The sequence below is a fragment of the Urocitellus parryii genome, chromosome 4, assembly GCF_045843805.1.
Source record: "Urocitellus parryii isolate mUroPar1 chromosome 4, mUroPar1.hap1, whole genome shotgun sequence".
Lineage (NCBI taxonomy): Eukaryota > Metazoa > Chordata > Mammalia > Rodentia > Sciuridae > Urocitellus > Urocitellus parryii.
This window is the reverse complement of record NC_135534.1, coordinates 91,514,724-91,537,778: the sequence shown is the minus strand read 5'-3', so window position 1 is coordinate 91,537,778 and position 23,055 is coordinate 91,514,724. Positions and strand designations below refer to the sequence as shown.

The 23,055-nt window shown below is 31.0% G+C and overlaps 1 protein-coding gene across 2 annotated transcripts in view; it reads right to left on the bottom strand.

The window, feature by feature from the left end:
* Dync2h1 (dynein cytoplasmic 2 heavy chain 1) overlaps nucleotides 1-23,055 on the bottom strand; it is a 334,173-nt gene that overhangs the window by 144,713 nt on the left and 166,405 nt on the right. For both annotated transcript variants that reach the window (XM_026392460.2, XM_026392459.2), the window contains 6 exons: nucleotides 19,548-19,637; nucleotides 8,430-8,495; nucleotides 6,465-6,515; nucleotides 5,617-5,694; nucleotides 2,388-2,519; nucleotides 1,334-1,406 (listed from right to left, as the gene is read on the bottom strand). In XM_026392460.2, coding sequence (XP_026248245.2) covers nucleotides 1,334-1,406; nucleotides 2,388-2,519; nucleotides 5,617-5,694; nucleotides 6,465-6,515; nucleotides 8,430-8,495; nucleotides 19,548-19,637 — 490 coding nt within the window. The remainder of the gene's footprint in view (nucleotides 1-1,333; nucleotides 1,407-2,387; nucleotides 2,520-5,616; nucleotides 5,695-6,464; nucleotides 6,516-8,429; nucleotides 8,496-19,547; nucleotides 19,638-23,055) is intronic.

The window sequence follows — 23,055 nt, the reverse complement described above, 5'->3', positions numbered from 1 at the left end:
AAATGCCTACTGCCCTGGGGTAGAAGAAATATGGGCATGCTCAAAAGCTTTGAGGTACCAGCTGTCCAGAGCTAGGTAAGATATCATGCAAGTAGATAAGCTCCAATTAGCCTATTCCTACTCAACTTCACTTTTGTTTACCTTGAAGAAGTTTTTCTCATGATAAATCCTTTTGTTGTTTTTTTGCCTATAAAATAAAGTACATGTGATGCTGGGTTTGTGGCTCAGTGGTAGAGCGCTTGTCTGGCATGTATGAGGCACTGGTTCAAGCTTCAGCACCATATAAAATATAAATAAATAAAATAAAGTTTTTTAAAAATAAATAAATAAATATAAAGCATGTGGAGTCTTGCTCTTAATTAGAGGTCTGATGTATCCTGCTGACCAAACCACCATATCCTGCTTTTAACCTGTTTTCAAGCCCTTTGTCTTTCTTTTATTTTTATCATAACTTTTAATTTTCTCATTCCGACTGACAGTCTGCATTCAGTAAACTTCATTCACTGTGCAAGATACAGCGAAATGTGTGTGTGTGTGTATATATATATATATATATATATATATATATATATATATATATATAAATTAATAGAAATAATGATTTCTGGGGAAAGTTGCCAGAAAACTATTTTAACTATCACAAGTTTTTCATTTGCAACATAATTCTAAGACCTCATTTAGTAATAGTAAACATCCATTATTCTAGAATGACTGTGTTACTCCAAGTAAAATCCTCTCATTCTCTTTCATTAACACAGTTTTTCCAAATTTTTCCTGAGAAAGTAGAATTATTTCCAAATGGATGATAACTTAATTCTTCAGTCTTAAAACGATTAACAAAACTATACTGTGAAATTTATAATTTAAATTTTTTTCATTTTTCTTATTTTAGACATGTTTTGAGGACTTTACTTCTTAAGATTATAGTATCTGTGCATTTGTTTTAATTTAATTGTCTAAATTTTCCACTGAAGTGTGACTACAAATAGTACTTACACAGAAGAAATTTGGTACCAGTGTTTGATTATCTTCTTTGTAATCTTCACACTTGAGAAATACCCCAAAGCATTTTCATAAGAAAGTGATTTTCAAAACCTCAAACACCTTTACTAAATATAGGGTATCAATTAAATATCAAGTTTAATTCAACATTACACATGCTTATATCCAAAACAAAGAAGAATTTTTTAAACCAGGTAAAGATTATAAGATAAGAAGAATAAAAAACAGAGACTTTAAAAACATTTCTAAACTAAGGTCAGCATAAAACAAAATGTAAAGTAAAACAAATGGTTCAGAATATTGGTCTTGGTCTGAAAAGTATTGCACTTACCCAGAGCTTTACATGCAAATAGAGCCATGGCACTTTGCAATCTGTCAGGTCTTAGAGCCTGTACTACAAGAACCTTAAAATAAAGTACAGAATATTTAAAAATAGTAAAACTCCCATAATAGCTTCAATTTAACAATAGTTAATGTTCACTAATTCAACAAATGTTTAGTAAAATATGCATACACTTATTGTTCCATAGTGTTTACTGTGCTTCAAACTGTCACAATAGACATATGCTAAGATATCTATTGATATCCAGAATATTACTGAAATTCATTTGCTTCCTCAAACCTGTGATCTAAAATAAACATGGGGTTAGCTATGATCTAAGAGCTGAATAGCAGTTGAAAATAGGAGAATACAGGTAAAGCATTTCTGGTAACAGAAATCCTGCCTAAAATCTACAAATCACTACTTTTATGTTAAAATCATGTATATCTACATTATCCTTAGATGTATATTTCATTCCTAGATGTTTTATTCCTTTTTGGTTTTTTGATTTTTAAATTTTTAAACACGCTTGAAAAAAAATTCAGTGTATACAAAAACAAAAGGAAAACAGATCTTATAGCCAACAGCCTCAGAAAAAAGTTAAATGCAAGGGTCATTTCCTGTAACATCAATTCCCAGAGAGCTCTTCCACTCTATTCTTTGCCTAGCCACAAACTGAACAGAAACTACCAGTAGATATCATCATTATATTTTGAAGTGAAATTAGAAAAATACTTTCCTCATCATTGGGTCTTTTTCTTTGATAGGACTCTAGAAAATGAATTTAAAGTAATTTGTATCTTAGTTTATTTTTACATCATTTTTCCTATTACAAGATCTCATTTGGATCATGGACAAAAAGAATAAGAAAATCTACAATGGGAGATACCCGATTTAGAAATTTTGCTAGTAAGCTTCCCAGATAAGTTGGTAAAAGTAAACAAAAATCCTTCCTCCCACATGCCATTAAAAGTTAGATAATACTCTAAAAACCAAGTTTTTTAAATGATTTCTGAATGATGAAACATTCGTTTTTTTGTATTTTGATAACATCAAATATTACCTGCTGAAATAAGGAAACTTTCTTTGCAAGAATAGATGGAAACTCCTGTTCACACACTGAATTATGATAATAAGTTCGCCACAGAGCTACATCTTCAAAACAGAGAGTCTGATATAGACTGGGAAGAGCAATCTAAAAAATAAAAACAACATATAATGAGCTACACGTAAATAGATGAACATGTACATATTTTTTTTAAAAAAAAATTAAAGTGCAAATAAAACCAACTATTAATAAATAATTTATTGCTGGTTTTCTGCTTTGTATTGGCTTATCCAAGATGTCTTGATCATTTCTAGGTCAGAAACAGTATGGTAGACTCATCCAGTGCTAATGTCAGCATTAAATAAAACATTTCCAAACTAGTACTAAATCAATATTCACAAAAGAAATCTCTGCATAAAAATATGTATACCTAGCTATCTCCACCTTGTGGAGAAAAGAAATGCTGTCACTAAAATCAAGTACAAATTTTAGGAATTGCTGCAATTGAATTCCATGTTAAATTGCAAAAATATGTCAAATTTCATATCAATATCAACAAGGTGTCTCTCTCTCTTCCTCCTCCTCCTCCTCCTCCCTCCCTCCCTCCCTCTCTCTCTCTCATACACACACACAAAAAAAAAAACCCTTTGGTCAGGTCTGTAGACCTTTTTTTGATTAGGCTTCAACCTTAGGCTTCATGTCCTTCCTTTCAGAAACCAGTTTTAGCAAGAAATTTGCTAAGTCAGTTTAGCAAATATCTCTATGCTCAGTATTTGATCAAATTCCTCATCCTATATCCTTGGTGTGTGATCATCCTCATCAGCCTTCAGCAAGAATACTGCTAAATCAATTTAGCCAGAATTCTCCCCACCACACCTTCAATATTTTCTTTTGGTAATCTTCCTTCTACTGACCCCACAACCCTGTTCCCTGACTATCAACTTCCACTAGTCCATGCTATATTCAGAACTAAACTCACTTCTACACTGAGGTCTCTTTTCCTGCACTACAATAGTGTGTGTGTGTGTATGTGTGTGTGTGTGTGTGTGTGTGTGTGTGTGTGTAAATTTATCCTTGCAGATTTAGCTTCTAGCTACCTCTATTTTTTCAGAAACAACAGCAAATCCTTAACAATGTATATTTTTCTAAGCCTCTTTCATTTATGCCCCTCTTTGTGAACATACTGCTTCTTTTGTCTCTAAATGTCCTAACCTTGGGGCTGGGCTGGGGCTGGGGCTGAGCAGTAGCATACTTGCTTGGCATGTGTGATTCTCAGCACCGCATATAAATAAATAAAATGAAAGTCTATCAACAACTCAATGTTCTAACCTACTTTATGCCTCATAAATTACTACTCAGCATTCAATACTCGTCTTAAACAATATCATCCTTCAGAGGTTTTCCTGAACATATCCATACCACTACTTCAGTGTCCCCCCTTCCTAAATTTATTTCAAGGGTGAATTATAAGATGATAAATGAAAAGCTATTCAGATGGAGAATTTTCACTGAAAATAATGATAAATTAGAAGATCTGTACCTGTACTGTTAAACTTCATGTAATATAAAACTGAATCTAGTTTGTAAAAATTCTTTATACAAATGTGTATATTCACATCTAAACAATCCATTATAATGCCCAAATTTCATCATTTTTCCTAACTAAAACTAAACAATATTGACAAATTATATTTCAATTTAATTATTTTCAATAAATGATGTAAGCATGTTAGGATAACACACATGATATTAGTCTTTTGACTTTAATATCAGTATGTAAGTTCCCCTCACCACTAATTTAGGTGTGTTACACATTATATAATCATCATGTATTTGAGATAGGCTATACAGCACAGCTAGAAGGCTCTCTAGCTACAGGTTAGACACTGGGTCAAATCACATGGCTATCCCTCTTATACTGTGCCACCGCATCAGAAAGTAATCTCTACAGTGTAAGTTTATTCATGGTAGGGTCTCTTAATATAACAATATACATTTGTCATCCCACTGATGTTGAGGAAAAAAACAGATCTGAACAGCAGTTGGAGCAATAAAAACAGATTTTATTCGGGGATATAGCAATAGAGGAAAAGAGATATCAATATAGAACAGGATTCAATTCTGAATACAGTATGAACTTACAGGAATTTACAGCACAGTAGGAGTCTACAAATAGAAAATTGCCAAGAGAAAACATCAGGGGTAAGGAAGATTCTTGCTAAACCAATTAAACAAAATTCTTGCTGAACACAGGTCAAGGTGATCAGAATCACCTGAGAGATAGCAGAAGATGACAAAGCCAACTAAATATCATGGATGATAAGGAAAATTCTGGTTAAACCAACCTTGCAGAGTTCCTGCTAAAACTAGATTTCACAAGGAAGTACACTGATAGGCCTAGGAGAAGGGTCAGAAGGTTGTCTAAAGTTTGGTCACTGGCACTATGCTGATTGGTAGTAAGCAATAAATAAATTATTAATGAATAAAATAATAAATTATATAAATAAAGCATGTAATTTATTTTATTTATGGAAAAATAAACATAAAGAGTAGTGGTAAAAGAAACCAGACTATGCAACAGGAGGCCCAGTTTTGAATTCTGCTTCTGCTTTCTAAGTAACCATAGCAAGTGACTATCTCTCTGTGCCTTAGTTTCTTCATCTGTTACATGAAGATAATAGCAGTAGCTACATATAATGTAATTGGACATATTTAATCAGATAATCTTTTTAAAATCTGCATAATGCCTTGTATATAATAAGTATCAACAACTGCTAGCTATTCAAACTGTTTTTACTATGGGGTATTGTAATATTGTAAGAGTAAGAAGGAAAAGCATGAGAAGAGATGGAAGAAAAGAAAGATAGATTGATTGATAGACAGAAAGACACATAGATTGATTTGGGGAGAAGTATGTTTGTCTTTTATTTCCATAAAAATGACTTTGACTTAAATAATTTAAAACACAGATAAAACTGAAAAACGGAAGTGAAAGATATACTATATTTAGAATATCTAAACATTAAAGGCATGTTATTTCATAAATGACAGATTTAATAAATTAAATATTGATTAATGGAGTAACCATAATAATTCTTTGATGTGTTTCAACTGAGACTTGTTGTTCTATTCACAGAAATAAACACTGAGAATAAATAAATAAAACATTAAAAAATCTCAACAGAAATAACTAAAATATGCAACAAAAAAAAATCAGCTACCCCCCAAAGCAGAAAAGGAATACCTTTAATGTTGCTACTGCCCAACTTCTTTCCTGATCTATCCAAGATGGAAGTTGATCACGTATTCTTTGCTGAGAATCCTTTAACAGAAACAATTATTTTCTTTGGTATGTTGGGTAAAATAAATTCAGAGTTTAAAAATAGCAATTGACTAGTTATTTTTATGACACAAATTGAAAAAATACTCATTCTATATGCTATTTTTTATATTTTACAAGTCATCATGACAAAATTCTATGTAACAAAAGGTACACAGAGAACTACCTAGACAACTACTGCATTTATTTTCATTGTACTTAGTTTTCCACGAAACTTAAGAAAAACTTAAATGTCATAAGAAACTATGATTTAATTTAAAAGTACATTATTTTAAATTTTATTTTGCACTTCTATCATGATCTACATTCTATACAACATTTTCAGTGTCCTAATTTGAAGAATATTATCTATTATTTATTCAAACAGAAAAGCTAAAGAAAAACCTGAATTTGATTATTGTTATTAAAAATTTTCAGAAATAATTTTAAATTTCATTTATATAAGAAAAATTTCCTAGTTATAATACCAGGTTTGATTTTCCTAAAGAGTATAAAATTTTTCTTAGAATAAAGTACTATACTGAGAAAAATAAACTAATTTCTTAGTATTTAATATTATTCTCAAAACAATGTCTTCAAAGTCAAAAAATATATTGTCCATAATGTAGCAGCAGAGGCCAAAACACACTCCTCTAATCAAAATATAATTTCAACAATAATTTTAAATTCCTCTGAAGCTAATTATAGTTTATGAAGCCAAAGCCAGAACTATTTTCTCTAGGAGTAAATGAATAAATTCTATTTTAACTTACAGCTTTCCGCAACATATCTCCAACAACAACACCTGTAAAAGTATCCCACTCCTTTTGAATAAAAATGAAGAAAACAAAAAAAATTTAAAACTCAACAAAATTACCTTAATTTTCCTATAAAATGACTTACAATGCAGCTAAGAACACAGAAAGACAAAACTTCTTTCATATCTACTCCCTTCTTCTAATATATTAACATTAGAGTTCATTTTCCAATATAAAATAATAGTAAAAGGTACTAGGCATCACTTTGTTAAAACAAAAACATATAGGTTAGTCTCAATGTCTAAAAACTTAAATTAGTAATTCAATTAACATTTCTTACTACCTGTTAATTTGTTCTTTAATATGCTATTTCTCACTATTAGATTAGCGGTAAAGTATGCCAAAAAGTTAAAATTTTTATGATTGGTAAAGTTCAGAAAATTACTTCCATTGACTTATCTTTTTCTACAGATTGGAATAACACTGTCATTAATCCACTTTTTTTAGCCACAGAATCAAGATTAATCAAGTGTTATGGAATATAGTGCTCCAAGAAAATCTATGTCTTCACCCTAGGTTTCCCCCAAGTTAGATAATAAATAGCACTATCATACTGTTTGTCACACACAGTCTAGCAAATATAATACATATTGGATAGCAATCTGGAAAAATTTACCAAAGCAACATAATTCCTGTCTCTACCCATCCTGGCCATCTACTCTTCCTATTGCAATTATGTAACCACCTGTCATTAAAATAGGGGTGATTACTTCTACAATATATAAGAAAAATATTCCATTCTCTCAGTGATGATTTGCTCATATTTTAGTAGGAAAAAACAGGGAATATAAGGTCTTATATTATATGAAACATAGTGATCATAGTAAAAAAAATATGCAGGAGGAGAGAAAAACATAGAAGTTAACAATAGGAATAAAGAGGGTCATTTTAAATAAACAAATGAACCAGACTATATTGAGTTAGAGGAAAACAAAGAAAGAACATGGGCAGAAGTATGAATGATCTGCCTTTGTTAAACAATTTGAATGAAAGGATTCCAGAAAACAGCTAAAGTCTGATCAGGTAGAATTAAAGGTTACTAGATCAAAGGTGTATGGCACTGGCACCTGGCTATGAAAGTCTCACTTAATGAGAAAAACTATTTGTGAATAAATGTTTTTAAAAATCATAGGTAGACCAGAGATGGATTAGTTAAGCACTAGCTCAAGGGAGATTCTTTTAAAGTTTCAGAGGACATTGTATGGCAAACAAAAATAAAGACTAAAGACAAAAATGATAAATTATACATAATCATATTAACATAAATCTATGGGCTCTAGGAAGCTTCTGAGAATTGACCACCCTCTTGCTTCACCTGCTGATGATTTTTGGCAGGTATGTGCCAGGGATTGAACCCATAGGCATTTACCCACCGAGCCACATCCCTAGCCCTTTTTCATATTTTATTTAGATGCAGGTTCTCACTGAGTTGCTTAGGGCCTTGCAAAGTTCCTGAGGCTGGCTTTGAACATACTGTCCTCCAGCTTCAGACTCCCAAGCGCTGAAATTACAGGAGTGCACCACAATGCCCAGCACCTGCTGACTCTTGAAAAATCACAGAATGTAGTTGAATGCCCATATTCTCTCACTTTTTCTATTTATTGGTTCTATTGTATAGGCCAGGAAAATAAGAAGGCTGCTTCCTCTGGTATACTAAGTAAATGAACCTAGGTTCAGAAAAATTTAGGCAGCTTGATAAGTTCCAAGATTCCTTTCCTTGCTATCACTCTGGAATGCTGGGTTTACCAATAGGGAAACAGAACTGAAAAACAGCATTTTACACTAAATTTCTAACTTAGTAAAAGATTAATAAATTAACACATAATTTGTGCCCTAAAGTAGCTTCTAATCTAACTAAACATATACCCATCACAAAATTTTCATGTAACTCTAAAATTTTCTTCCTTCAATTCCACTTACATTTTCTTGAAAAAGTTCAGGATGCATGCCCCGAACAAAATGCAAAGCAAACATCAACTGGTCAGCCTGCAAAGAACAACAGATGGTATCATGCCTTCTCTAAATACATGTTTTTGGAAAAACACAGCCTTTAAATTTTGGCTCATAAAAATGTATATTTTGTCATCAAATCACCTACTTTAATCAATATAAAAAATGACTATAAAGACTATATCTTCTACACAGAACAAACACTTCTAAGTTGGGGGGGGGAAGCAAAAGTAATAAGTAATAAAATTTTTAAAGAAAGTACTAAAATAAATTTGAGTATATATCTCAATAATATATATATATATATACATATATATGACTTATTTAGTTAACTGAAATCCAGTTATTAAGTTTGAACCAGATATTACTAACCAGATCAACTTTTTACATTAGCAATTTTCAATTTGTCATTTTGTAGGTTTAAACATACAGGTGATTACAAGTAACTATCACAACTACAACATTTTCTCTTTTCTAGATATTGACTAACTTCCTAAATTAAATAGGAAACTAGTGAAGTCTTCACTTTCCACTAAATAAAAAAAGAAGTCTTACCAACTAAGCCCAAACAAAAAATAATTTCATGTCAAGAAAGTGGTATGTCAAACATATTTTATTATTTGATCAGTATGAATGTTTCCACCTGTGAAACAACGACTTTTAGAGAACTAGTATAGAAAATTAGCAACTGGCTTCTCAATGCCAGCAAGACGGAAGACAGAAAACTATAAAAACTTTCCAGTTACAAACACATAAATTTTAGATAAAAGATAATATAACACATGGTTGCACTTAAAAAAAAATGAAAAGAATGAGACAACATTCCCCCCAAACTCAGAAATAGTGAACTGAAAAACCAGAGTGGCATTAAAACAGCTATGGCTGAGTTGAAGAAAAATATCAACCACAGTAACCTAAAGTTATGCCCTACCAGAGACAACATGAGAGGTTTTCTAAAAATGAGATCTGGGTCTAAAACTGGAGTCCTTTAAAAGTTACATTATAAAGAAACACTATGGCTGTATGGCCATATTCACAGAAGACAGGAGACAAATTCACCTGAAATCTGGGTGAAAGAAAGTGCCCTCTGAAAAATTTACCACACTTGAGCTTAGCACAAACTTCACAGATAAATTTAACTATGGGACTAATAAGAAATTAATAGTGATTTCTCCAGTACCTGGCAAGAGTTTAGGCAAACCTGGTTTAGACAGTTACTCACCTACCCAATATCTCAAGCATACCGAAAGATAAAACTTAAAAGCCCAAAACTGCCAACATAAGAAAATAATCCACTATAAGCAAGCATCACCAAACACAACAGACAAGAATGAAACCCCAAGAACTTCAGATAACAGAAGAATTTGAAAGACATTCTATATAATAAGTATGATTAAATAACAGTTAAGTACGTAGAAGAGATTAACACTCCCCAGAAGCAGATACTTCTAAAATAGAGCAGGGAAGGGAGAATTTCGGGAAAAAAAAGTATATTAGTTGAAATTAGATTCAGCTGATGATTCAGATGATGAAAAGATTAGTGAAATATAAGAAAATGAAAAAAATACTAAAGAAATTGCTCACATTAAAATAAAACTAAACTATTAAAAAAACTGAATACAAAAATCCTTACACAGGAAAATTGCGACATAAACTTTGTACAATTACGAGTACAGGTAAATTTTCAAATGATAAAATGAATTTTTAATACTGGTTATATAACCATTCAAAGGGGATAACTTAAGTTGCAGGGGGAACTGTAAAGGAGACTTCTTTCTTCATACATATACACATATTATCTGATTGTTATTAAGAGCACATGGAATTTTACATTAAATATTAAAAGATAATTTTAAGAAAAATATTAAGTCCAAGCCCTTTATAAAACACATAGTATTAATGACCGTCTATATTGCAGGGAAGAATAAAATTGGTACATTCTGAAGAGAATTTTATTCCCTTTTAACATTCTACATGCCCCTACATCAAGAAACTTCACTTCTAGAAATTTATTCAAAAGGATCATGTTATGTGTTCCTAGATAAGAAATAAGGATATTTATTAAAATATCATTCATAACAAGAGTAATAACTGAAATCACCTGAGTGTTCAAAATCTATCGTGTTGCTTTCTTCTAAGTGGTTATTTTTTTACCTGCCCTGTGTCATGAGATGGAGGTGCCCTATAGTATTGTCAAGGGAAAGACCCACCTAGGACACAAGAAGACATGTACCACCATTGCCTTCATACGATTTAACTTGGAAGACAAGAACTCTAAGATGGTGGAAGCTATCAAGACCAATTAAATGACAGATATGAAATGGGCTGTCACTCGGAAGGCAACATTCTGGGTCCAAACTCTGTAATTCACAATTTCAAATTGTCCTTCAAAATAAAAATTTATCATGAATAATATTAAAAACAGAATATACAACATGGCCTATTTTGACAAAAGAGAAGGAGTATGCTTATATAAACATATATGGCTATATTACATACCTTCAAAAAATAAATTGGAAGGATAATAAAATTTTTATTGGTGCTTCAGTTTTGAGATTATAGGTCATTTTTGTTTTCTTTTTGCTCACATATATTTTTCAAATTTTCTAATATAAGCTTACGTTATCTTTTTTTTAAAGAAATACGGTAAAAGTCAGGCATAGTAATATGTGGTTGTAATCCCAGTGAACTCAGGATACTGAGGTAGGAGGATCACAAGTTCAAGGCCAAATTAGTGAGACCCCATCTCAAAAGTGAAAAATTAAAAAGGGGATGTTGTTCACTGGTAGAATATCCCTGAGTTTAATCACTAGTATTGCCAAAAGAAAAAAGAAAAAAAACTAAACTTAGTAAATGCTTATTTACAAAGAGAAATCATCTATTCAAGTACAGTCCTTTCAACCAAGTTCTAATGTATACCATATTTGGCTTTGCCTACATCACAAATAACACTTCATATCCAGTATTGTATGTGTATGAGATTATAAATGTACAAAAGGTAAATATAATAATATTAGATATAACATATGAAAAAGATACATTTTTTTTAAAGATCCTCCTGGAAATACTACTAGTAAGTCTGTTATGATTTGGATCAGAGCTATCCCCCAAAATGCTCACATAGCAATGCAGGAATGTTCAGAGGTGAAACCATTAGATTATGAGAACTGTAACTTAATCAGTGAAGTAATCCATTTGATGGATTCATAACTTGAATGAATTACTATGTGGTAACTGTGGACAGGTCACTGAGGGTGTGCCTTGTCTTTTGCTCCTCAATCTCTCTCTGCTAACTCGCTGTCATGAGCTGACAGCATTCCTCTGTTGCACCCATTGGCCATGCTTTATCTAGGCCCAAAGGAATGGAATCAGTTGACCATGGATTGAACCTCTGAAAACACTGTGTTAAAAACTTCTCCTCTAAGTTGTATATGTCACATGACCCCTGTTCTCCAGATCTAGTATTTTGAAAAATAAAGTATGATTTATTTTATAAAAACATGTTAGATATTTATGTGTATACATACAAGTACTCAATAGATGTGCCTTGATTAAGTGAATAAATATAAATAAACAATTGAGCATAAAAAAAGATGCTCCACATTACATCAGAGGGAAATGCAAATGAAAAGGAAATACTCCCATGCATCTGTTAGAATGGCCAGAATTCAAAACACTGACAATAGTAAATGCTGGTAAGGGTGTGTAGAAACAGGAACACTCATTCATTACTGGTAGGAATGCAAAATGGTACAGCCACTTTGGAAGACAATTTGACCATTCCGTATAAAACTAAACTTTATTCTTATCAGATAATCCAGCAACTGCTCTCCTTGGTATTCACCTAAAAGAGCTGAAAACTCATGTCTACACAAAAACAGTAGCATTGTTCAGAAACTAAAACTCAGAAGCAAACAAATGTCCCTCAGCAGGTGAATAAATAAACAAATTTTGATCACTACTAGACAATGGGATATTATTTAGCACTAAATAAAAAAGGAAACTTAAATGTGCATTACTAAATGATAGAAGTCAATCTGCAAAGGCTACATAATAAGATTCTAAATAGATGACATTTTAAAAAAGGCAAAATTATAATAAAAGGATCACTGTTTGCCAGGAGTTAAGGAGAGAGGGGAAAGATGAAAAGGTGGCTCATGCAATTAAAACTACTCTGTCTGATACTTAAATGGTGAATGTATATCATTTACATTTATCAAAACCCACAGAAGGTACATCACAAAAGGACCTTAATTTAAACTAATAGACTTTAGTTTAAAATGATATGTCAACCTAGGTTCACTGATTAGAAATGTACCGGCCTAGTGCAGAACAAAGTAGTCTCCCAATGTTAATGGAGTGAAGGAAGTCTCTACCACTCTATAATCCTCAGATTACCCACTGGAGTCTGTAAACTCATTGCTAATTATTACAGCACCCAAACTCCAAAGTACTGTCAAAAATTGGCACACAAAGTATTTGGTCAATAAATGAGTAAGGGTGATTACCCTTCTTCCTGCTTTCTGGTCACAGAAGACATCCTAGCCTTAGGGATAAAGGCAATCATAGTGCTGTCAATCACATTATATCACTTCACAGATAGTGATACAAGAGTGCTACATGGCCTAAGCCAGGCCAACCAAGATTTTCTTCCATGATTTTCAAAGCCAGAAATACCAGCAAAAAGTCTTGTAACACCTGTCTAGTTGCCTGGTTGTACAAATGAATATATTTAATCAAAATATTTAACAACAATGCTATTAGTAAAAATAATGATTCAAGAATAAAATTAAAACCACAGTTTACAGAGAAAGAGAGGGAGAAAAAAACATGAGTACGAGCACACAGAAGCATTATTTCCAATTAAATTGAAGTAAAATTACAAATGAATAATAAATCAAGCTTAAGGATTTTTTGAATGTTTTTTAATCCTATCAACATCCAAAATAGAGCATATTTTTGGTGTCTTTAAAAATTCTTGACTTACTTTGCTTCGCAGAACAAAAAATTTATACATTTTAATTCAGTGTTACTATACCTCTGTCATGAGCCATCTGTGGGCTTGTGTGCGGACTCTGTTGCGCATAGTAGCCTCCTGAGGGAATAAGTCTGGGACTGGGAATTCTCTGAGGCACCCCCCACAAGGACTGACTGCCTGATGCAGGTGAACTTCCCCATCAAGCTCTGCTTAAGATCTCACACAGCACCTGAGATGGTGGGACTTGCTGAGATGTCAACCAACTTGCTGACTAAAAGACATCATGAAGCAAGACTAGGCCCTTGAAACTTTATCCCTGCCTTTGATGTATCTTCTTAAATAAACCACCAGAGCCATTTTCTCTTTGTCTAGTTCAAGAACCCATGTGGACTAGATCTATCAGGGGCTTCAATGTTTATAAATATATTTCTCGGTGTTTGTGTTTTATTATTTGTTAATTATTTGAGATATTAAGATTTAGGGTGGCTTGGTCTCCTCTGGGCAGAAGAACCCCCCAATGAGACGCTGGCCATCCTCGATCCCAAAATCCCTCATTATTCGTTCCATTGAAATAATGGTTCTATTAGAAAACACTTTAATAGAAAAGGGAGTAGATAAAAGTAACATCTCAACTGGTCATCTACTTGAATAATTGGCTGAATGAAGAAAAAAAAAGAAAAAAAGGCCATTGAGTGGTATAAATCATTTCTCCCAAACCATTATATCACACATAAAGTATTAGATCACAATTAATATGATGTGAAGAAATCTTCAAAGTCCACTTTATACCTGAGATCAAGATCACGTTTCTAGATATAGTGGTTTGTTTCATCTGCATCCTATTAGCAAGATATCATAAACATAATGTAGAATGAATTTGAATTCCCACTCCAACATTTTCTAGATCTGAGCAGCAAAAGGTTATTAGTTCTAAATCTAGTAGTGTCCTTCTTTGTATAACAGGACTATTGTAAGCAATAAATGGCAAAATATTTAAGGCATTTATCAAAAAGTGATGAATAATAACTACCTCATATGTAGTGAACTGATATGCTATATATGATGTTAGAAATATTCCATAAATTCCATGATTCTTAGAGACTAAGAAATAGTTGAAAATATAAGCAATTCATTTGTTTTATTTCTATTGCATAAATTTCATCAAACATTTGATGAAAAGTATATACTACTTTAGAAAGAAAAGTCTCACTTTAATCAAAGGAGATAATATAGAACAGAACTTGAGCACTTGTACTTGGGGTTACAGCTAAATCATACATTTCAATGGGCAATTCTATGCACATTAAATATATGTTCAAAAAACTCAAATGGTTACATTTGGTATTGAAAGTTTAAAAGCTATTGAAGTGTAAAAAAATTATCTCAATTATCAAGAACCATTGTAATCACCACAGGTTATTTCATGTCTAAACATCCAGTGAGAAAATTTCCAATTTTTAATATAATAAAACACATTTTGATAGGAAAAAATATGAAAATTAAATGAATTGTAAAATTAAAACAATGAGATGTTATTCATATTTTATTTTAAAATAGTGTCCACCTGAATTTATACTCAGTCAATAAGCAAATTCGTTTGAAAAGAAAGGTAAAGTGAGCTATACAGAAAATAGTCAAGGAGTTTGCATTAAAAAAAATTCTCTTCATAACCCATGAGACATTCTTTTTATATCTTTTCAAATCTCTTTAATACTTCCATAAAGAGGAAGAAACAGTAAGACTATATCCTCCCAATCCTCCCTTCCAACCCTCTTCTGTTGATTCACTAGCTTGAAACCAACACTTCACAATAGCTTCCATTACTCTGGGTCAAACTGAAATGGAAGAAATGACATGCAAAAGATTGACTTGTACATAGTTTTATAATAATCACAAGTTTCAGGGAACCAAATACTTCAATAACCAAATATTTCAATTTTCTAAAATACTTAATCAGCTGAAATAAAATCTTTTGATTTTGAAGAAAAAAAATAATGACATGGTTAATCTAAGCTGAAATTACTAGATAGTTTTCTCTACTTGGGTTAGTTAAAAGTCTAAATTTTCTGCCATAAAACAAGTCAATCATTCTTCTATTCCAGGTCAACTTTCTTTCAGCTCAATGTGATGAGAATGCTAATAATCCTGTCTGTCTCTATTTCAAAAATCTATTGTTGCCATTTTGCTGTCACCAACACAACAGCTATATCAGCACAAGAGAAACTCTGGCAGGCAGTTTAATATTACACTGATTGCTAAATCCCAAAAGCTTTCACAAAAATTTGAAAATGGTTCCATTCTCAGTAGTTATAATTCCAAAACTTGAGAAATACCTCATTGCTTTTGGATTAATGTGCTTTCTGAATTTTTATTCCTTTTGAAACTTTATGGAATACTTAATTCATGCTGTATAGGTTGAATGTTACTCAAACAGAAATGAATTTTACACAACAAATATTACATCATCAATTACAAACATGTCCTAAGAACTGCAAACTACAGTTTGCATAGTTGTCTTTTTATGATTTTAACTGTTTACAATAGAAACTCAATATAGGCAATAAAAAACTTCAATTGAGTACTAAAATATTAAGGAAGTAAAGCTTCTCAACCTCTCTCCCAGTATAACAAAACATTGCCTTAGTCTAACTTAAATGTATTTTTTAAAAAGCAAAGTGATTTCAAAGAAGTAACCCTAACTATATTCCACTGACATGTCAAAACATGTTCATACTAAATACTTATCCTTCCCTAATTACTTTGCAAAATATAACATAGGACTTAAACCTCATTAGCAAAGATAATGTATTGCTAAAAATAAAATGAAACTATATAAACTGAAATACAGATTTATAGCTTAGAAATAAAAAACTAACAAAAAAAGCTACTAATATTTGGAAAAAAATATGAAGGATGATATCATTAAACCTAACGCACTATTTAAGAATAAGATTTATTTATAACATATCCACTTTCCAAAAGAATTTGGAACAGATTACTATAACTATAGCTCCTTGACATTTTTATAAATCACAGTCTATTTTAATGTAGAGGTCTTAGGAAGGAAAATAGGAAAGCATTAAATACATTACTACTGAGAATGAACAAAATGAAACTGTAATTTAATATATTAACTAGAAAATAAAAATGATTAACAAATCATTAAAAATGTTCTCATATAAATAAATAGAAATAAAAATAAGTAAATTCAATGATTAAAAAAAAAAACTTAAAGACCATAATTACCACAAAGTGGACTTGCTCTATATGAAGCAAAAGCTTTTTCGTTAAAATATTAAGAAAAATAGAGAAATACAGAAAGATAAGGGAGGAGAGTTTAAAAAAAACTTTAAAAACAAGAGAAGACATTAAAAAAAAAAAAGTAAGACAACATTTATAAACCAGAGCATGGTAAAAATTAAAAAGACTGATAACATCCAAGATTAATAATTATACAAGGAAAGAAGTATCTTTAATCACTCAATGGGTGAGAATTAACTGGTAAAAAAAAAAAAAAAAAAAAAACTTCTCACTGTTTCCAAAATGTGAAACACTGATCCTAAGCATTGTGAATAAGGAATATTCAACCTGTATAGCCACATTTTTGAATGCCATACAATCACTAAAAATAATGAGGTTAACATATTTATATTTATGGTAAAATCTTTAGGACCTATTGTAACAAAGGAGAAGCTATAGAACAAAGTATATAATAAGATTTTTTAAAACTACATTTTTATAAATATGAATACAAAAGAGAAAGGAAATGGACTATAACAAACAAATTAACCTTTAGGGTTTTTTTCTATTACAGTTCCATAAAGTTTGAAGCTCCTTTTGAAAATATTTTTAAGTTTGTGTGATAAAAATAATTAATTATTACATGATAATATATATATATTTTTTTTTGGACTGGAAAGTAAGAAGTAAAATTATTTATTCACAGAGAATATGACAGTGTAATAATGACAATTGTAGAATTCTACAAGAAACATACTAGAACTACCAATACAGCTTATTTAATGCAGCTTCAGTATACCTGGAAAATACAATCTACTATGTCTAAAGATTATCAACCAATGATCAGAAATGGAAATTTAAGAACAAAACAATTTACAGTAGAATCAAAAATATAAAATACATAGGGATAATTCTTAAAAAAAAAAAACAACTGTGTAAGACCAGCACATTGAAACTACAAAACATTGTATAAGATAGTAAAGAAGATTTAGATAATAATTCAGTTATTCATTGTTAAGATATTAGTTCTTTACAGATTGTTTTGTAGATTCAATGCAATATCTATCAAAATCCCAACAGGCATTTTTTCCCCTTTTTCTTTTTTTTTTTTTCATTGTTTCAATTTTTATTTATTTATTAATGATGTTGAAAAACTTTCATGTGCTTATTTCTTGTTAATTTTTTTGTTTGATGAAATGTGTGTTTCAATCCTTTATAAATTTCTTTTTTTTTCTTCTTTTTTTTTTATTGTTGGTTGTTCAAAACATTACATAGTTCTTAATACATCATATTTCACAGTTTGATTCAAGTGGGTTATGAACTCCCAATTTTACCCCGTATACAGATTGCTGTATCACATCAGTTACCCTTCCATTGATTGACAAATTGCCTTTCTAGTGTCTGATGTATTCTGCTGTCTGTCCTATTCTCTACTATCCCCCCTCCCCTCCCCTCCCCTCCCCTTTTCTCTCTCTACCCCACATGATAATATATTATACAAATGTTACAGACATCATGAGAATTATAACTAATGAAACTATCACTATAAAGGTTATCCACTATCTAAGATCATCCATTTTAGTGATAAACTAAATTGACATTACTTGCTTATAATTCAACATTTCACACAAGTTAAAAATTGAGACCTAAAGGGTAAATTTTAGAATCATAGTGAACTAATTATAAGACCTTTAAAAGAAAAATACAAATCCAAGTTCCCATTAAAGAAGGAATTCTGCAGAAATGCTCAAGCATAATTTCTTGAACTCCCAATAATAATCCTTGTCAAAATACTGAAAGATATTTAAAAAATTATTGTCTCAAATAAAGTTCTTAAAAAATAAAAATTAATGTCCCTTTCTAAAAAAATATTGATAATTTTCAAGATTTGCTGTCTTTTTATAAATGAACTATGATAACTATTTCTCAAACTCAGTAAACTGCCTTTATGAAGCTCTTCTTTAACATTATGTCTTAAGCTACACTCAAAGACTTTTTTTTTTTAATCCTAAATAAATAAAGTCTCCATGTTTTCTCTAAAGGTCAAAAGTTTCTTTTTTTTTCCTACAATTTTATTTATTGCATGTTTCTTGGGAACCTTCATAATATGAAGGTTCATATAACCTATTCCAACTCCTCCTAACTCAGAATCAGGTATTTAGTTTACCTAATAACGTTAGCAATGAGAAACAATTTTGTTTCCAAGACCCAAGGGACACTGGGCAATGTCTAGAGACATGTTTTGACTCTCACAAATGGGGAGTCAAGGGGAGCAAGTCCTACTGGCATTCATTCACAGAGATCGGGAATGCTGCTAAATGTTTTAAAATGCACATGACACCCCTCACATAACAAATAATCATGTGCCCAAAATATCAGAGGTTGAGGATAAGAAACCCTTTAGATAATATGCAATCTATTTTTTTTTCTTTTTAGCAACTACTGAAATGTTCAGAGCTAAGGCAGCTAACCCAAGTGTTTACTCTCCCTTCCTCACTTCCCTTTTAACCTCAAAATATCCTGGAATGTTGTAAGATATTTCAATAAGCAATGAATATAATGAGAAAATGGCAAAAAGGCCAATTCTAGTGGTTAAATGGTTATATAACTGTAAACTCTATAAAAAATCAAGAATTTGATTTTTTATAGAGTTTACAGTTTTTATAGAGTTTACAGTTTACACACACACACACACACACACAAATATACACATATACTTTAAAATTGGGGTCACACTGTGTTGCCTAGGCAGATCATGAACTCCTATGTACAACTGATCCTCTTCACTTAGCCTCCCAAGTAGCTGGAACAATGCCACCACACTGGCTTCATATAGTATATTATATGTGAAAAAATATAATGCTTCTTACCTTAAATAGGCAACGACATATATACTCATATACCATATGTTTTAATGAATTGATAAGAGACTGGATTCTCTGTTCTGTATTTTCAAACACCTGTGGATTACAATTTAATAATTGAAAGAGCATTAGGAAAGTTATTACATTTAAAAGGTACTGCAGAGTTTAATCATTCTTATAAATTATTTCTCCAGATACAAAACTGATTCTGAAATAGCATCTTTGCCCATCAAACCCAAAGGACTAAACAAATAAATGAATTAAATTTATACACTAATATAAAATTTTATGTGTTTTTCTAAAATGTATAAAACTTTTAATAAATGATATTGAACTCTTATGTACTCCAATTCCCCCCAAAACAAAATTAATTGAATTTCACCCATAACATTTTGATTCTCATAGCATCAAAAACACCATCTAAGGTAGAATTAATATTACTAAAATAGCCACACCACCAAAAGTGCTATTCAAATTCATTATAATCCCCATCAAAATATCAATGACATTCTCCACAGAACTATAAAAAAAAAGTCCTAAAATTTATTTGGAACAATAAAAGACCCATAATAGTCAAAGCAATCCTGAGCAAGAAAAAGAATGTTGGAGGCACCACAATAACTGATCTCAAATTATACTACAGAGCTATAATAACAAAAACAACATGCTATTGTTATCAAAACAGACATGAAAACCAATGAAAGAAAATAGAAGACACGAAACAAATTCTAATAGACACAGTCATCTGATACTTGACAAAGGTGGCAAAAACATATGTTGCAGAAAAGACAACCTTTTTACCAAATAGTCCTGAGAAAATAGGATATCTACATGTACAAGAATGAAACTAGATCTCTATCTTTCAACATGTACAAAAGTCAACTCAAAGTGGCTCGAAGACCTAGAAATCAGACCAGAAACTTTCCAACTATAAGAAGAAAACATAAGCTCAACATTCCAACATACTGACACAGGCACTGATTTCCTTATGAAACCCCTAAAGTTCTAGAAATAAAAACAAGAATCAATAAGTGGTATGGCATCAAATTAAAAAGTTTCTGCACAGCAAAGGAAATAAGAGTGTGATAAGAGACATTACAGAATGGAAGGAGATCTTTGCCAGCTGCTCCTCTGAGAGGGGATTAATACCCAGAATATATAAAGAATTAAAACAAAAAACTCCCCCCATAAATAATGGAACCAATAGATGGAAAACAGATCTGAAGAGATACTTCTCAAAAGAAGAAATACATATGGCCAACAAATATATTTTAAAAAATGTTCAAAATCCCTAGAAATCAGGAAAATGCAAATCAAAACTACTTTGAGATTTCATCCCACTCAGAATAGCAATCATCAAGAATACAAACAATAATAAATGCTGGCAAGAATGTAGGATAAAAGTTACATTTTTGTATAAATTTATACATTTTTGGTAGGACTGCAAATTAGCATTACCACTTTGGAAAGCAGTATGGTAATTACTCAAAAGACTAAATATAGAACCACCATTATCCTAAAAAGCTAAAGTCAGCATACTAGAATGATACAGGCCCATCAATATTTATAGCAGTGCAACTCACAATAGCCAAATTATGGAACAAGTCCAAGTGCCTAACAACAGACAAATGGATAAAGAAAATTTGGTATATCTACACAATAGAGTTTTATTCAGTCATAAAAAAAAGAATGAAATTATGGCATTTGCTGATAAATGGATAGAACTAGAGAACATCTAGCTAAATTAAATAAGCCAGATCAAGAAAGTCAATTATTTTCTCTTATATGCAGAAACTAGAGCAAAATAAGAGGAAAAAAGTGGGGGAAACCCATGAAAATGGAAGGGCAATCAGTAGAGTAGAGGAAAGGAATAGAAGGGGAAAAAGCAGAAAAAAGGAAAAAAAAACTGTAGAAAGAAGTGGACAAAAATATGCAATGAATATATATGAATGTACCACAGTAAATTTCACCATATATACATATATATATAGTGCACCAATTCAAAAAACTGTAAGTAAGTAGAAAGAAGACTAGTACAGTAGAGGTAGGGGAGTAGGATAAGGAAGGAGGGGAGGAAAAAACGAAGTAATGGGGACTGAAATGGAGCTATTCATATTCCATTCATGTAAAATTACATCAAAATGAATTCAAATATTATATATAACTATAATACACTAATACAAATATTTAAAAAGAAGTAATTTAAAAACACTATTTCAATTTGGGTTAAGGCCTTTTAAATTACTTGTGTTATATAATTATTCATTCAGTCCCAAAATAAGATGACCAAAATCATCTTATATTTCTCATCCTTAATATGAGAATCTAAACAATACTGAACTATGCACTACAGGTTGAATAAGGATAACAATAATTTTGAGACAAATACAGCAAAAACTCACATACACCTTTAATTTTTTTATCTCATTTGGTATTTCCAATGTACATGATTGCCACCATTTGAAAGGATATCACTAATGGCTATTTCTTTTAATAAGAAAAATATTGGTTGGCATAGAAATGAGGGTTGTATAAGCTGAACTTTTCTCTCATTATAATGTAAATTTTACTTCTCACTTCCGGGGGCATTTGAAGAATACGTCTTATAAAGTTCAATTCTGATATAATAATTAGAATAAATTTGTTTGGTTCCTTGTGATTATAACTAACAGCAACAACAACAACCAAAATGAACCTACTAAAATAATTTTAATCATTTAGAGATGGAAAAAATATCAAATGGTCCACACCAATGAAGATTAGCAGTGAAACTGATATACAACATTATGAATTTGTACCCAGATACTTCAAGTGTACACTTCTGGTGTTGTTGGTAGCATGTTCTAACCAGAAGAATTGTCTGTTCCTAGTTTATATAGCAAATGCTCCTCTTATTAAGAAAGATCAATTATGAAATTGAGACTTAGATTCACTAAAATACACTCTATTATAAAACAGAGTTAGGAAATTATAGGGGTCAAATTATAGTGTTATGTTGTATTCATATAACAATGAATACGTAAAAATCCCAGCATTATGTATAACTATAATGCAGCAATTAAAAATGAAAAAAGTGTAAGAAAAAATAAAAATAAAACAGAATACAGTATCTATAAGATCTAGATTTACAAAACACTGAAAAGCACAGTTTTTACTCTACATATTTAACATTATGTTACTTTTTAAAAATAAATTGAAATGTACACATAAACATACACCCACATATATGCACACACAAGGGTGAAATTTGATCAATGGACATATTATTACAGTACTATTATAACTGAGGAAAGTGGATTAGCTTTTCTAAAACATAAAGAACAACTAATACACTTACTAAGTTTGATTGAACTTTACACTATTTATCAGTTCTCATACCACAGTATATAGTTACTGATTTTTTAACATATATATTTTGTGACCAAAGAATAAAGAGGAATTAAAAATAAATTTATCATATAATTTTTAAGTTTCTTAGAATTATTTTTTTACTCATTTTAGTTATATGTAACAT